This window comes from Gallus gallus, chromosome 6 (genome assembly GCF_016699485.2).
Source record: "Gallus gallus isolate bGalGal1 chromosome 6, bGalGal1.mat.broiler.GRCg7b, whole genome shotgun sequence".
Taxonomy (NCBI): Eukaryota; Metazoa; Chordata; class Aves; order Galliformes; family Phasianidae; genus Gallus; species Gallus gallus.
In genome coordinates, this window is record NC_052537.1 from 14,972,368 (window position 1) to 14,987,209 (window position 14,842).

Sequence of the window (14,842 nt, forward strand, 5' to 3'; positions counted from 1 at the left end):
AGTTTCCATAGAAATAGATAGGAGGTATTATTTTCAGAGCAACTGTCATAGATGCATCCCTACACAATTCCTCTTCTGCCCCAGGCAAGCCAAAAGGTTGGACAACCATGCTCTAAAATCATTCAATATCTAGACCTAGATTCAATGTTTGCATTTTACATGTATAATCTTCACTCTAAATCTGTTTTGGTATCAACTCTTCAGAAGCATATAGAATGTACATGAAATGGATGATCAGCATACTGGACTAAGTAAAGAAATAGATCTTATATCAGAGAATCTCACATCAAGCTTATGTCAATCTTGTCTATTTTGAAGCGAGGAAGTGAATGCCATTAAAATTTTCAATTTACAGATATATATATTTGAAAAAAACTATCACCCAATCTCCTTTGAATATTTTTTAACTAATATTAAGAAGATTGAAACATCAAAGAAATTCAAACATCTATACCATATAGTCCCATTTTAGAATGGCTACTGTTAGCACAGTGAACAGCCATGAAACTTCTCACTACAGTAACATATACACATAGGAATAAATCTACTATAAAGGTTTGTTGGTTTTTTTTTGTTTGTTTGTTTGTTTCTTTTTGTCTAACTCTTAGTACTTAAGAAGTGCATTTAAAAGAATGACTTTTCATTATAAGTATAGGCAACTGCAGTCATGAATACACCTCCAACCCCAACTTCCTACCACAAATTCACCTTAATCTGTATTGCTTTCTGCCATGCATTGTGTCTGACAGAGAAACTATGATACGTTTCCCAAAGTAAAAGATATACACATGAAAAAGCACGTAATCTAAAACTGTACTACACAGATAACTATTCTTTATGCATTGCAGCTATATAGTCTGCCTTTTAAAGTATTTTTGAACAGATTACATGCTACATAAAACTTGAGGTACTACCTCAAGTAGGAAACTTTTTTAAATAGTAATTTTTGAATTATTTTATTCTACTCAGTAAGAGAAAAAAAAACTAGTACTGGTCTAACTGCAGCTGAAATGCACAACCACAATTGGAAGAAAAAAAAAGCCATGATTCTTCTAAGTATCTGATTTAGAGATAAGCTTTTGTATCTGTACAGTGTAAGCAGATGTTACACGCACAGTACCACACATAAAGAAGGAGTAGAAAGCTCATATCAGAACAGGATCTGGTTCAAAATGAAAACATAATAAAAGGAGTATAAGGGCAAACAAAGAATACAGTAATATCAAGCAATACCCATGAAAGCTCTCACTTGAGGTTTAAAATTAGCATGTTATCCCAGCTTCCACATGGATCAGTTTGGCTTTTTTTTTTTTAAATTATTATTTTCATGTTTCTTCTGCCTTTTTATGTCTCTCTTTCCATATGTATATATTTATGTATACATGGTGATATTACACCAATAGCAGCTTTTTTCAGATCAGCATTCTTCATATTGTCAGATACTACACAGTCTTTCATGTGTGTATTTTATTATTCTATAAAATGTAGATTTTAATTTGAACATTTTAAAAAAAAATCCATAAATAAATGATTCATAAAAACAAGTGAACGAAGTTCATACAAGCCCTTTTTCAAAAATGATATCCACACTGAAGAGAGAAATCTGGAAGGTCTCCATGCTTCTGCAGTCTGCTTTATTTTCCCTACAAGAGACCACTGCTCCCAAGGGCTCAAAACATTAATGAAGAACAGTGCTTATCTTCTCTTCTCTAGGCAGCTTGTAGACATTAGATGCTTTATAAGCACTTCTGCAACTCCTCTGTTAAATTATTGTTAACATGCTACAAAATGTATATACACTGTTTCTATAATCTGGGTAGCTCCATACTCCCAAATTTCCAATTTTATTAAGAGTGAATTTTAACAATGCCTGTATTGGTCAAACCCTGCTTATCATTGTATCACTAACACTGAGAGTTTACTGACTTGATTTTAAGTATGCCTGTGAAACCCAAAAGAACCTCTTCAAAGGTTACTGCTAACAGGAACTTTTTCCCCCCTGATTCGTTCACCAAATTCTTATTTGCTATGCCTGCCCTCCTTTTGGCAATTGCAAAGTTCTTCCTTGACATTTCCTATCCCAAACACATGCATACACACTCTTGGGGATCTCAGACCCAAATTCACACATCCTGCTTTGTAGATGGAAATAGGCTGCATCAGACATCCATAGCATCATCAAAAATGTTATTATACATTCTTCACCAAAGCATGACCAACTCAGATTTTACATGTGGCAGCAATTAATAATACCAAACAGTTATTCAAAGTGACCAACAGTGTCCTGGTATTAACCAGAAATCTAGCACTTACCTCGTACAGTGATGACTCTCATGGTTCAAAAGACACTTGACAAATTTCCAGGGCCACTGAGTATATAAACTGCTCTGGTGATTTTTATTTATTTATAAAGTCAAAAATAAGTGCAGAAATCCTAGAACCTGTAGTTATTACTTCTCTCCTCAGTAAGAGGATTTTGCTCTAGTAGGAGGTAAATTGCTCTCTGTTTACAGTGTCTGAAATAAAAGCCTGCAGTTGAGCAGCCTTGTCCTCACTCTGCAATTAGAAGGAGAATGTTTTCATAGCCTGTGCTCTGTAGGCCTCAGTTGGCCTTTTGGACAAAATTTGATTGCCCTTCACTTTTGTAAAATCATAAATTACACATCTCCAAAACTCCAGAAGTGCCAAAGCATGAGAAATGATTTAATGATCAAGTCCATGTCCAGACCTTGTAGATAATTAGCTTTTAAAGACTGTTACACATAACCCTACAGATTAGGGACTCTGAATCAGCAGAGTATTTAGACAAATGCTGAAATATTTATACTGAATAAACTTAAGTAGGCATGCACTAACTTCAGACATACTGAGAAGTGCCTGATTGGTTATGAATGGACTTAACCATACATCTAAATATTTAAATATATGATTTGAGTAGCACTTCATATGAATTTATACAAAGCCAGAACACCAAGAATATAGCAACTCAATTTAATGGCTGCAGTTACCAAATTGTGCCTAATACCAACTTCATTTTTGATTGCTTTTTAAATTTTTTTATTATTATTATTTTACTTTTAAGAGCTACTGAGGTATAAAAACTTAATACCATTTCATTGCACCCTCTATTCCACTAGAGGTCAGCCTGCAACAGAACCCCAAGCAAACACAGGAACTGCAGCACACCGGTAGCACTGACATTATTTTCTTTCTCTATTTTATCTATTAAAAAAGATTTCTTCAGAGCCATAACTTAGATCTCTCACTAAAATGGAGCAACAGGAAGATATAATGGTGCATTTCATTTATGAATGACCTATAATAAATTACTGTGAAGTATTCCAGGTGCCAAGCGAGAGAATGCTTTGTCTGCACGTGAACTATATTTCACATACTTTAATTTGGCTGACACATAAAACTCATTTGACATTTTGCAGGTATTTCTTTGAAAGGATATTTGGTTCTTGTTGAGCGTTAAGGTGTGGAGGTGGGGTAACCTGGGTAGAAGAAGGTCATTTCCGAGTAGATTGTTGTCCAAGATCAGCTCTTCCAAGTAACTGAATGTTTTCAGTCCTTCTAGTGACCTGCAAATGACAAAGGCAACAGGAAAAATGATACTCCACTAAATCAGGGAGGCCATTATGAGCTGAAATAAATATTTTAACCTTCCCTTTCAGGAGTGGGAATAGTTTTGGTTTGGGCCTGTCAGAAGAGTGAATGACAAGCATTAGTGGCAAAGGGAGTGCTGGCACTGCAACACATCCTTCACATGCTGGCAGGATGAAGGATGGGGGTCACTTAGTGAGTAGCCAGGATCCAAAACAAAAGGCTTCAGATATGGGGCCTGCAGGATGAATTTGTCAATGTCTTGTGCCTTCAGGCACCCAGCCTCGCCTGACCCTAACCTCCATTCCCAAGATAAATAACTCTGTCACAGTTCACCTTCATTCCCTGGACACAAATTTAAGTTGTCATCCATCATTTCTGCCAAGAAATATCATACCCCGCTAACAATAATAAATACAACTTCAAGTATCATTTCTTAGCAGTTACCCTACATGCAATAATAGGAAATGGAAAAGGGATTTTTTTTTTTCCTTTTTATTAACCACTTAATTTGCTTCTCCTTGAGTCCCTGCAAACAACATAAAATGTTCTCTACAAAATAAAATGCAGAATTACCCCAGACAGAAAAGGCATTTACTTCCTTCTTGGAACTTTCTGTCCCACTATCAAGCCGCAGGTCAGACTGCAGAAAGCAGCTTTAAAAAGGAGCATTACACAACATGGAAGTGCAGATGATGGATTGTAAATAAACAGGATTCTGGAGGTATTCATTTCCCCGATAGTAAAGCATAGGGAGAAAAAAAAACATACTAAAAGAACACTTAGGTACTTTGTTAAAGCATCTATTCCAAACTCAATTCTTAATGCTTGCACATTCCAGCAAGAAAAAAACCCACACATTAATCAAGTAAGAGGCACAGTATACAGATCATAGACACAGACACATTCACAGCTCATTCACCTACCAGACACCTAAAGATATGCAGAGATTGCATGACTTGACAGCTGATCTACTATGCCTACCAGTGGGAAGATCATCACTGTATCTCTTGGCTGTTTTATAACATGTGATGAATAAGGGAATAAGGTCTATACTATTTATTCACTTTCCAATGACATTTATACCAACGGGATTTCCTCACTCTCCCCCAGTTTTTGGCAAAGACCAAAATACATCCAAGGTCCCAGTTAAACAGTTCTACAGACTCTATGACTGGAGGAAAACACAAATATATGTGTTCCTGATTAGACAACATAGCCTTCATCTGTCCAATAATAAAAATACTATTTCTGTAGATGCAATATACTGGCCACATAAATCACAGAGCACACAGACTGTTTTTTGTTTTGTTTTGTTTTCTGGAAAATCAAGCTTGCAACCTTTTAACTATTATACACGAAATTATAAATATTTCAGTGACACTTAGCACAACACAGGAAAAGTATATTCCAATCTAAGAACTCCAGAGTACTTCAGACCTAGTTGACTTGGCATTCTGGAAGGGAGTTGCCACTATTATTAATGCCATTTTGATGCTGGACAGCCAAACCTGAAGAAAATTCACTAAGTCTACACCCTATGGCATATCTGTATGATAAATTGAGACTAGTTTCCGAAGCTGCAAGAACAAAAGCCTCCGCTCCAAACACACCAAAACAACCCTCAGAGTAGCAGTCACATTTTTGCACTTGCCCTTAAAAATCTCTTTTGGAAAAGCTCAGTTCAGCCTGCATAACCCGTACACAGATGAGAGTTGATGGACTGAGCAGCTATTTCAGCGTAGGGGTCGTAACAAACTTTGTTTTGCCGAAGTTAAGATCAGAAGAGAGATCAGTGAACATTTCAGACAGTGCTTTCCCCCAAGTACCTCTAAAAGGCAAAATAATCTAGAGGAAGCAGCTGTGAGTTTATCAAGCTGTTATGAGTTTCTCATTTTAGTTTATTTGACAAACCTAGTTTAGTAAATTCCCCTTAAATAATCTTTATTATATAAATAGTGGATTATTTCCAAACCTCACATTTTAGTGTAAGACTTTGACTTGGCAAAGGAGTTCAGAGAAGGCCACCTCCTTGTCAACACCACAGAGACTTATGGGATGTTAACAGGTCCTTTGTGAAAAAACATTGTTTGGGCTCTGGTCAGTGTCAGCATCAAAATACACATTGTTCCTGAGTTATGTTATGCAAATATAATACTCTTATCATGAGAATCGGCAAACAGTTGGCAACGGGCAAGAAGAAGAAAGCGCACATCCAAAACTGCTGCAGGGAAGGCATAAAACAAAATGACAAGCCATGAAGTGGGACAAAAGGCCCTGAAACACTAGAGGGAGTTGCCTATTGAAACAGCCTTTCTTTCACAAGCCTAGGCTGAATACAAGGGTACTAGTTTAATCGAAAGGCAGAGAAAATTGTGCGCAAATCTCCTTACACCTGTCTAGTTTTGATAATTTTTGCCATGTAATGTTATTAGCTGCTCAGTTAAAAAGAAGCTATGTTACACAGGGGGTTGCTTATTAATTGTTGTTTTCATGTCATCGGAGTAGTGTGCACTTGGTGATTTAATCAGCTAAATTCAGAGCCCAGAGAGATGGGAGGGGGCTGACACAGTACAGAGAGAAGGTGCAAATATTAACATAAATTTACATCCACATTTTAGACCAGTATTCATAGAATTCTGATTTTTGCTCCTTAAACAGATTTTTAAAATTTAAAATCCAAGGCAACAACTTCTATCATCATAACATATAAGGAAATATTGCCAAGCAGTTGCACTCTGAGATAAAAAAAAAAAAATGTTGTAAGTACAATCTGTGCAATAAGTTTTAGGTGAGTTGCTGAAATTTCCTCCATAGTTTCTACGTGCCTCAATTTCCCATCTGCAGATGGAGGATAACACCACCTACATAAGAAAGGATTACAGTTGTGACTTAGTATACGGAAAACATTCTGAGAAGCTGAGGTAGAAGTCAGTAGAAAATACCAGTATTTATCTTTAGAGTAAGATAGTTATATTAATGTACTCTATCGTCTTATGAGTCCATTATAAAATAGGACAGGACTGTGTACCCATACAAATGACAAGAAAGAAGCACAGAAACACTGCAAATAAAAAGTATTAAATAAGGGAAATCCCCTGAGAAAAAGAACCAGCCTAAAATTAAATCTGGCCTGCTTTCTCACAGTTCACAGCAGAGGAAACATCTCCACTTCTTGGCTTATTAAAACAAGCACAGGACCCTATCACCACACTAGAACCAGTGCTGAAGGGCAGTGGCAAGTAGCTGTTTTCCCTAGCTTCAGAAAGCTAATCAGCATCACTAAGGTGTACTGCAGGTTGCTTTTCCCTGCTGCAGTGACAGAAAAACCACCCATTATCTCACCTACAGGTACCATCTCAGTTACCTCATCACAGGGCTCACACTGCTCCCAGAGGAGAGCAAGTGCTGCCAAGAGATTTCCATTGCAATTTCCAAAGTCACATCAAACCGACAAAACATCACAACGTATTCAGTGCCACCTCATTCAAACAGAAAAAACTTTAAGTTTCCACTGTAATTAACCCTATCCTCGTTAAGATAATTATGATCAAGCTCCCTGTCACAGCTAATATCGCAGCATCATTGCCTATGGCTCACGCTCTGCCCTCATTAGCTTACAAAGCCACTGCACTTAACAGGAAAGTGATTCCCTCTGCAAAACGACTGAAGATATTCTGTAAGCAGACAGTAAATAATCCTTTAGAATACAAAGGTCTCAGAAATGTCATTTTATCCAAGTCCTTCAGCTAATCAGCCTGATTTCTTACAGCTTTCTTTTCCATAATTCATTCATGATTTGTTACAAAGTTTTAATCATAAAGGAATGTCACAGCAGAGGTTTTTCCCTCTACGTGCATGCATGGCAATTGTCAGCTACACTAGTTCGTACAGTCCCCCTGGCCTGACAGGGATTTTGTTACAATGAAACTAAAGAGCAGCTCTTCATTTTGGTAATATTTGGCAATGAAAACATGAGAATTCATAAATGAAAAAAAAAGCAGAAGCACCTGAAGTGATGGACAAACCTTGGTACTATGCTGTTGTCCCTGTCCTGAAGAACTGCTCAGAAGCACATTTTAAAAAGGTGTTTCTCACATCCCACCCCACTCCAGTTCTAATAAGACAGCTGACTCCTATCTAATGACTTTTTCCTCCTATTTAACAGGAAAAGTAAGAGCAGTTAACAGTATGTAAATAAGAGAGTTTGGCTTTTGCCTTTAAATTGATTTGTTCTCTGTTGACAAAAGATGGCCGCTACCAGAAGTTAAAGACAGCTGCTATATTGCAAGAGCTTTTTAACATGTCTTTTTTCTTGCCTTTATGTTTTAACAGATTACAGGAGAGCAGCATCAACATGAAAACCCTAGTACTAGATAATTTCAGCATTTTAAGAATATAAATCAAATTTCTATTCCTTAGCACCTGCCAGCCAAAGAGGAAAAAGGCTGTTGGTTTTTTATATATACATATATACAAATATATATGTATATATATAATAATAATAATGTAAACTTATATGTGTGTCACATAAGTTTACATTTTACTTAATTCCTTGGGAATGCAAAACAATTTCAGTTTTACTTGTTCTGATTTCTGTTCAAATTTAAATTCTCTTTAATCTGAACCATAGCACCCAAATATGGGGGGAAAAAAAGCTATATCCAATTTTATTCTGATGATGGAAGGAGTTTGGTGAATCTCCCATGCAAACTGACTTGGACTGAGTTCTCTGACTCAGCTCTCTACTCTCAAATCTCTTTTGGAGGTTCAGTTCTAAACACACTTCTCCCACACAAGTAAAAACTAAATAACACATTTTAAAGAAAACAGAGCAACTGGATAACACATCCAAACAGAAAAGAGAAAAGATGATGTAACAGACAATTCTTACGTGATTTCTGGACTAAAGGGGAAGGAGAAGATTTTAAAAAATAGAGAAATTAAACAACCCCAAAACTTGAGCATTAAAGTACCAAAGATTGATTTTGTCAGGCTAGTTTTCTGGTTTCAGAGAGCAAACATTTTTTCATCATACGAGCATACATCAGCTCATCATCAGGCCAGTGTTTTGAAATATCAGTACCTGCATGCTGGCCTTCTAGTGTGAACCAAGAGCAAATTTAGACTATATAAATCACACAATTCTGTTCAATTGAGAAAAAGCTTCCCAACGTTACCAAAACATGAAATATTTAATTTTGTCTAATATCAGAGGGAATCTTAGCACTTCACAAGACATTTAGAAGTAGCATTTTGCATCACTTCCAGTCAATCAATTTCCAGCATTCTGACAAAAGAAGATCTCCATAAGAAAAGATGATTAACCAGATCTACAATTAGTTTCTGATTCTTTTCATACTAAAGGTCATATTCAACTCCCAAACGTACAATAAAATGAATGTCCATCCCTCATTCTTCCCCTTTCTTTATATGCTGATATCATGAAACTATCTGAGATATCTTATCAGAAAAAAAGATAGACATGAAAACATCTTGTAGAACAATCAAACTAAAGCTATGTAAGCACATATGAATGATAGGAATTAATGTAAATCCAGAATCCTCAACTGCTCTTATCACCCTGCTTTCAGTCTTATGCAGCAAATTTCATTGCTTAAACAAACAAAACAAAACAAACAAAAAAAAAAAAAACAAGAAAAACCCAAAATACTCAACTCTCGGAAGCTATGACCTATCCTCAAACCTCAAAGAATACACAAAGAAGAGTCAAAAAACAGATGGACAAAAACAGATAATCTGACTTTCTGATTTCTAAATATTAAGAGTTCACAATTTACATTTTTAAACACTTTTTTTTTTTATACCAATTCTAAAACAGAAATACAGAATCTAGTTTTTTAAAAGGAGAAGGAGAAATTTTGTTATTAAGCAACATGTCCGCAAACAGTGGAATTATCTGAAAAATAGTGATGCACACCTGTAGAGGTCTAGTTATATGTAAACCATAGGAGTGCCAGTGACAACAAATGGACATTTCCAGAAGGTGATGCAGGCCTTCAGGTGAGACTCAGTGAAGTACATACACTGAGGAGGGATGAACATTGCTTATTTCTCTAAAGTCTTGCAATGCAATTAGAAAAATTTACAACATTAAGGTAAAATAAGCCATCACAGCTATGTCCCATAAGGCTGCATTTTATAACCTAGTGAAATAAGCTACAAGCCCTAATTACAGTTTTCAGTAGCTCTGAAAACCATGAGTCAACCATTCAGATCTTTAACGTTAACACCATTCTCTCCTACCAAGACTTTGGTATATTATTTTTCTGGTCTAACTAAACCACTCTTACTGGGGTGAGATTCACTTTCTCTGCTAATTAAAGTCTCAGATTTCACTGTGTATTTAATACAGCTCTACTCAAGAGGATATCTGAATAATAGAGTTCAAAATATATCTTTTATGTTAGGCTTCTTTTTGCTCAACTATTTTATATTACACCTTTAGGATTAAACACACAAAGATTTTATATACTATTACTGCTACAATTTTGAGTAAATTTAAATAAAATGACAATCAATGTAAAAATATAGCCTGTGGCAAGACAATTTTCACATAAGCTATACAAAATATTTCAAAATAATACAAAATGAATAAAAAAATGAGCTCTTAGTCATCTAATGATCAAGCAAGTATCAGGTAATAAAATACAGTTTGCAAAACACAACTGGAAATTACCCAGCATAGAGCTAGCGACAGCATGCATTCATATTTTATCGAAGGGCATTCTGGAAGGAAGCCCCTGCACTTCAGTGTATGTCCTTTCAGCAATATTAGAATCATAGAATGGTTTGGGCTGGAAGGGACCTTTAAGATCATCTCATTCCAATTCCTCTGCTATAGGCAGGGTCCCTTCCCTCTAGACCAGGTTGCTCAAAGCCCCATCCAGCCTGGCCTTGAACAATTCCAGAGAGGGGGAATTCACAGCCTCACTGGGCAAGTCTTAAATATGAATTTAAACATACGGGTATGCAATAAGCACATTCTGCTAAAATTTCCTGGAAGTACTGATGAACAACAAGGTTAGAGGAGTTGGAAGAAAAGATCTGAATGTAAACACATCTCTTGCTTCACCTTTTCCCCCCAACTTTAACGTGGAATTCAGTCATAATAAAACAAATGGCTTTAAAACTGAATTAAAAAAAAAATAAATAAAAATAAAAAAATAAAATATCAAGCACTTCCATTTCCTGAACTCAGAAGAATTCAAACAAGCATTAATGATTGGAAACGGCAAAAGAACAAATCAGGATTTACAAAATATCAACTTACCTGCTAAAAACAAATAAATAAAATGCTAAAAACATTTATTTTTAAAAGCTGTTCTTAACTCCATATATTAAGTTGAGAATCTTATAAAAACAGTATTATCATGGAGATATGAGCAAATTCAAGTGCAAAGGCAGTGCCATAATGAAAGCTGTATTGTATCTTGAATCAATCTGTCACTCTGCAATTCAGACAGTAACCTGACCGCTCCCCTTTTTGCACAGAGAGGGGGAGTAAAAAGCCTGTAGACTGAGTAGAGTAAAGCCCATTTCGACTACTTGTGTTTAGTGAGAAGGGGGGAAAGAAAAGTAATTTTTCTCCCATCTTCCACAACAACCAAGGCTGAGGATTGACAAGCAAATTGACGCACTGCTCAGAGGGCAAAAGATAAATGTTTGATGAATTGGCCATTGCTGGAGGAGTGATGGGCTTCATATGTGCATAATGGACTAGCTGCCGTTCAATTCAGATTGCCTGCCAAGATAAGAAACCATAATGAATGGACCAAGCACAGTCTGTGCCATAAGAAAGTATAATCTGACTAGTTTTAATAAACTTAATAAAAAAGATGAAGCAGAGGCAGGCAAGGGGACTGGCCTTTGTGACCAGCTCTAAGAGGTGAGAACGACTAATAGACTGCTTAAGCATGATAGCAGAGAATTGTTAATGGACATAACGCTGAACCTCCTGATGTTAAAAAACATCTTTACAACAACTGAAAACCATACCATAGAGATCTGCATATGAACATACCCCAGACACTAGCAGTTCTTATATAGCATATAACTGCCATTTATTTTTTTCTTCTCTTCCACTACCTACCCAGTCTCCTTTACTTTCTTTATCTCTTCTGCATGATAACTTAATCTGTAACCAGATGCACACAACAAAATAATTTTACCAACAACTCCCCAGAATCAAAATAACTCTTCTAATTGTAACCCAATAAAATTCAGGCCCAGTTTCTGAAAGATTCTGGCTTTACAACTACACTACTCATGTTCACTCCCCAGGGAGAAACATCTTTTACCACAAAGAATTGTACACAGTGTAATTCCATTTGCTTTTGCAAGCTCAGTTTCTATCAATTACAAAAAATTGCCAGTATGGCTACTGCAAAACAAATAAACAAGCAAATTACAACCCTTTCTAGCACAGGCAATACTAAGTTGCCAGTCTAGTCCTCTTGGTCCAGTATTTGCTAGACTGGAGACAAGAATCCAGCTGATACTGTCCCCCTCTGTACCCACAACCTGACCTTCTGTGTCACCAACCAGCACTACAGAAAGAAATAAAGAGCTTTAAAACAAAACAAAACTGAACAAAAAGTTAACAACAACATTCTACAGTGATATTTTACTCCATATGTGTACACCTATGGATATACAGTAGTCTGGTAATCACCATTATTTTCATGGGGAGAAGCATTTACACACAGGGCCACTTTTGCTTTTCCTGTCTCATTATTTACCCACATGAACAGCAGTGGCTCACTTTCTGAAGCTTACCAGACAATTATACTTGAATCTGTGACTAAAAAAGCTGAAGAAGTCAACAAGAGGAAAACCAGTCCTGACTTCTGAAGCAGCAGGATTATGCCAACAATCTATTTCTGCGCTAAAGATGCAAAAAGCAAGAATACACCCTTTTGTGTGTATGCAACACACGGCACTTGGCCATGCAGAACTGTTTTTCCCTTTAAATAGGAAAGGAAAAGAAAAAGTAAGAAAAAAGGGGGAAATTGCAGAAAGACCCTCTTGACTAAGAGCAGCTAGAAAATATGCTATACAGGATAAACTGTCAAAGTTATGCATGCTTGTTAGGTTTGCCTGTTTTTATTATTTTCCTTTGATGATGAAAAATAAATAAGGTAACACAAAATTCTCTACTTTTTTTTAAGTATTCAGATAACCCCCCTCATCAATGTCACTTACATAGCCTGTGTCATAATTTAAACAGAAATTACTATATGTAAGACGGATGTCTAGTTTTCAATATAAATTTTATCCAGCTGCAAAAGGAAAGTAACTCATTATCAAGCAGCACAGTAAGGCTCCCACTACTGAAGAAAATAAAGTTTTACGACAAGAGGGTCTCTCCTCCCTCTCCCTGTGAGTGAGAAAGTGAGTGCAAGAACAAGACAGAAAGGGAAGGCTCAGGAGTGCTGGGTGAATTATAGACTGCCTCTCAAGATTCACAGCTCTTCGTGGTAGGAGGTTAATATTCTCACATGTCATTAGGTCTGCTGGCTCTACTGATGGCTCATTGAATCAGGCAGCAAATTATTTCCTCATGCTGCAGAGGACACCACACTTCAAAGGGAAGGAGCCAGGGTCAAGACGGCTCTCCAGTTCGATTAATGAGTTGGGATCAGCAGAGGTTGCCTGTAGGTAAGAATGTGACTGAAGCTTTTGACAAAGCTGACTTTTTGAACAGGACTTGACCCAGGCCTCTTGCTCCCCTCCCCACCAAATTTTATTTCCAACATTTGCCTCTAACTGACCTGCTCAGGCCTGTTGGGATAGTTTTGACCTCCTCAGTCTTTGTTACCAGACACAGGAGCTGTCTGCCTACATTTGATGTGTGTCTCCCTAAAGGCCACACCAGCTTATCCAGGATCGTCAGAACACTCTAGGGCTGCACAGCAAAATAAGATAAAGTAGCTAAATTCATTTTTCTTTTTATTTTTTTTTTTTTCAGGAAATTAGCAAGAAGGGAGAAGGAGGAAAAGAACACTAAAAATATTCAAGCTGTCAATATTAACAAATATTTCTAAATGTTAACTGCAGATAAAAACAAACAAACAAAAAAGCAAATATATTAAAAGCAAATATATGTTCCAGCTTACATGGATTTGCTGACCAGGAATACTCCCAGGTATCCTTAAGTCGATATGTCTGAAATAGTTTCATGTATATTTAAAGTACTGACATGAGATTCCTTCATTGCTTTTTTTTTCTTTTTTGAAACAATCTACTTCAACCATACACTTTCTTGAACAAAAATCAGTAATTGAATTAACATCTAAAGCACTCTAACTTCCTAAAATCACATCAGTGATAACCACAAAAAAAAATTATTCTCCTTCTAGATGCTCCATTCATCAGCATTCTCAATACATAAAAAAAAAAAGAAAAGAAAAAAAAAAGTTAAATACAAAGTTCACAGCATATTTTACAAGTTTATGGTAAATTATCAGTCCAAAAAATGTCCACAAATGGCAAAAAGGGTAACCGTTCACTATTTGAGGTTTAGGCTGTATATTAGAACAGGTGTTTACACTGGAAAACTATGCTTCTGGTTTTGAAATTGGAACACTTTCTGTTGAGGAAACAAACAACAATTCTTACAGACCTCAAAATAAAAAGCTGTGAGACTAATGCCTCAAAAAAGATCAAATCACTTAGGCACCTAATAACAATTTAGGTAATTTAACTTCCAGCGTAGAGTTAAAAATCTTTTAGTGATCTCCAAGTGTAATGCAAATTTTCATCTTTAATCTTCTCTGTTTCTATTTGCATTCAAAGCATTATTTGTAACAGATTTCCTTATTGTAACTAGCACTTAAGCCCCAAAAGGTAGTAAACAGATTATTAGATCCATAAAACTTAGGATAAAAGCACAGAATATATGTGCATGACTGAACCAAATAAGAGTACCTAGAATCCTTTCAAGAAGACTACCTAACCGCTAAACCGCACATCTTCCATACAGATGTGCCTTATGCTAAAGTGCAAGTAAAGACAAGCTAGAGACTGTTTTTTCTTTTTCCTGATGTCTGTTCAACGTACACTATTCCGGTGTTGCAAGCTTCCACTTGCCAAGCCATAAGAAGGGAAACACATCTTCATGGGCTTGTTTAAACAAAATATCTTTGTTACAGGGTATGTCACCTGTGTTAACATTGTATCCTGCTTCATCTCTTTCTAGAAAGCAAGCAGCTTA

The 14,842-nt window shown here is 36.3% G+C and overlaps 1 protein-coding gene across 2 annotated transcripts in view; it reads right to left on the reverse strand.

The window, feature by feature from the left end:
• LRMDA (leucine rich melanocyte differentiation associated) overlaps window positions 1-14,842 on the reverse strand; it is a 634,559-nt gene that overhangs the window by 283,548 nt on the left and 336,169 nt on the right. For both annotated transcript variants that reach the window (XM_040702701.2, XM_040702700.2), the window contains exon 3: window positions 3,458-3,584. In XM_040702701.2, the coding sequence (XP_040558635.1) occupies window positions 3,458-3,584 (127 nt within the window). The remainder of the gene's footprint in view (window positions 1-3,457; window positions 3,585-14,842) is intronic.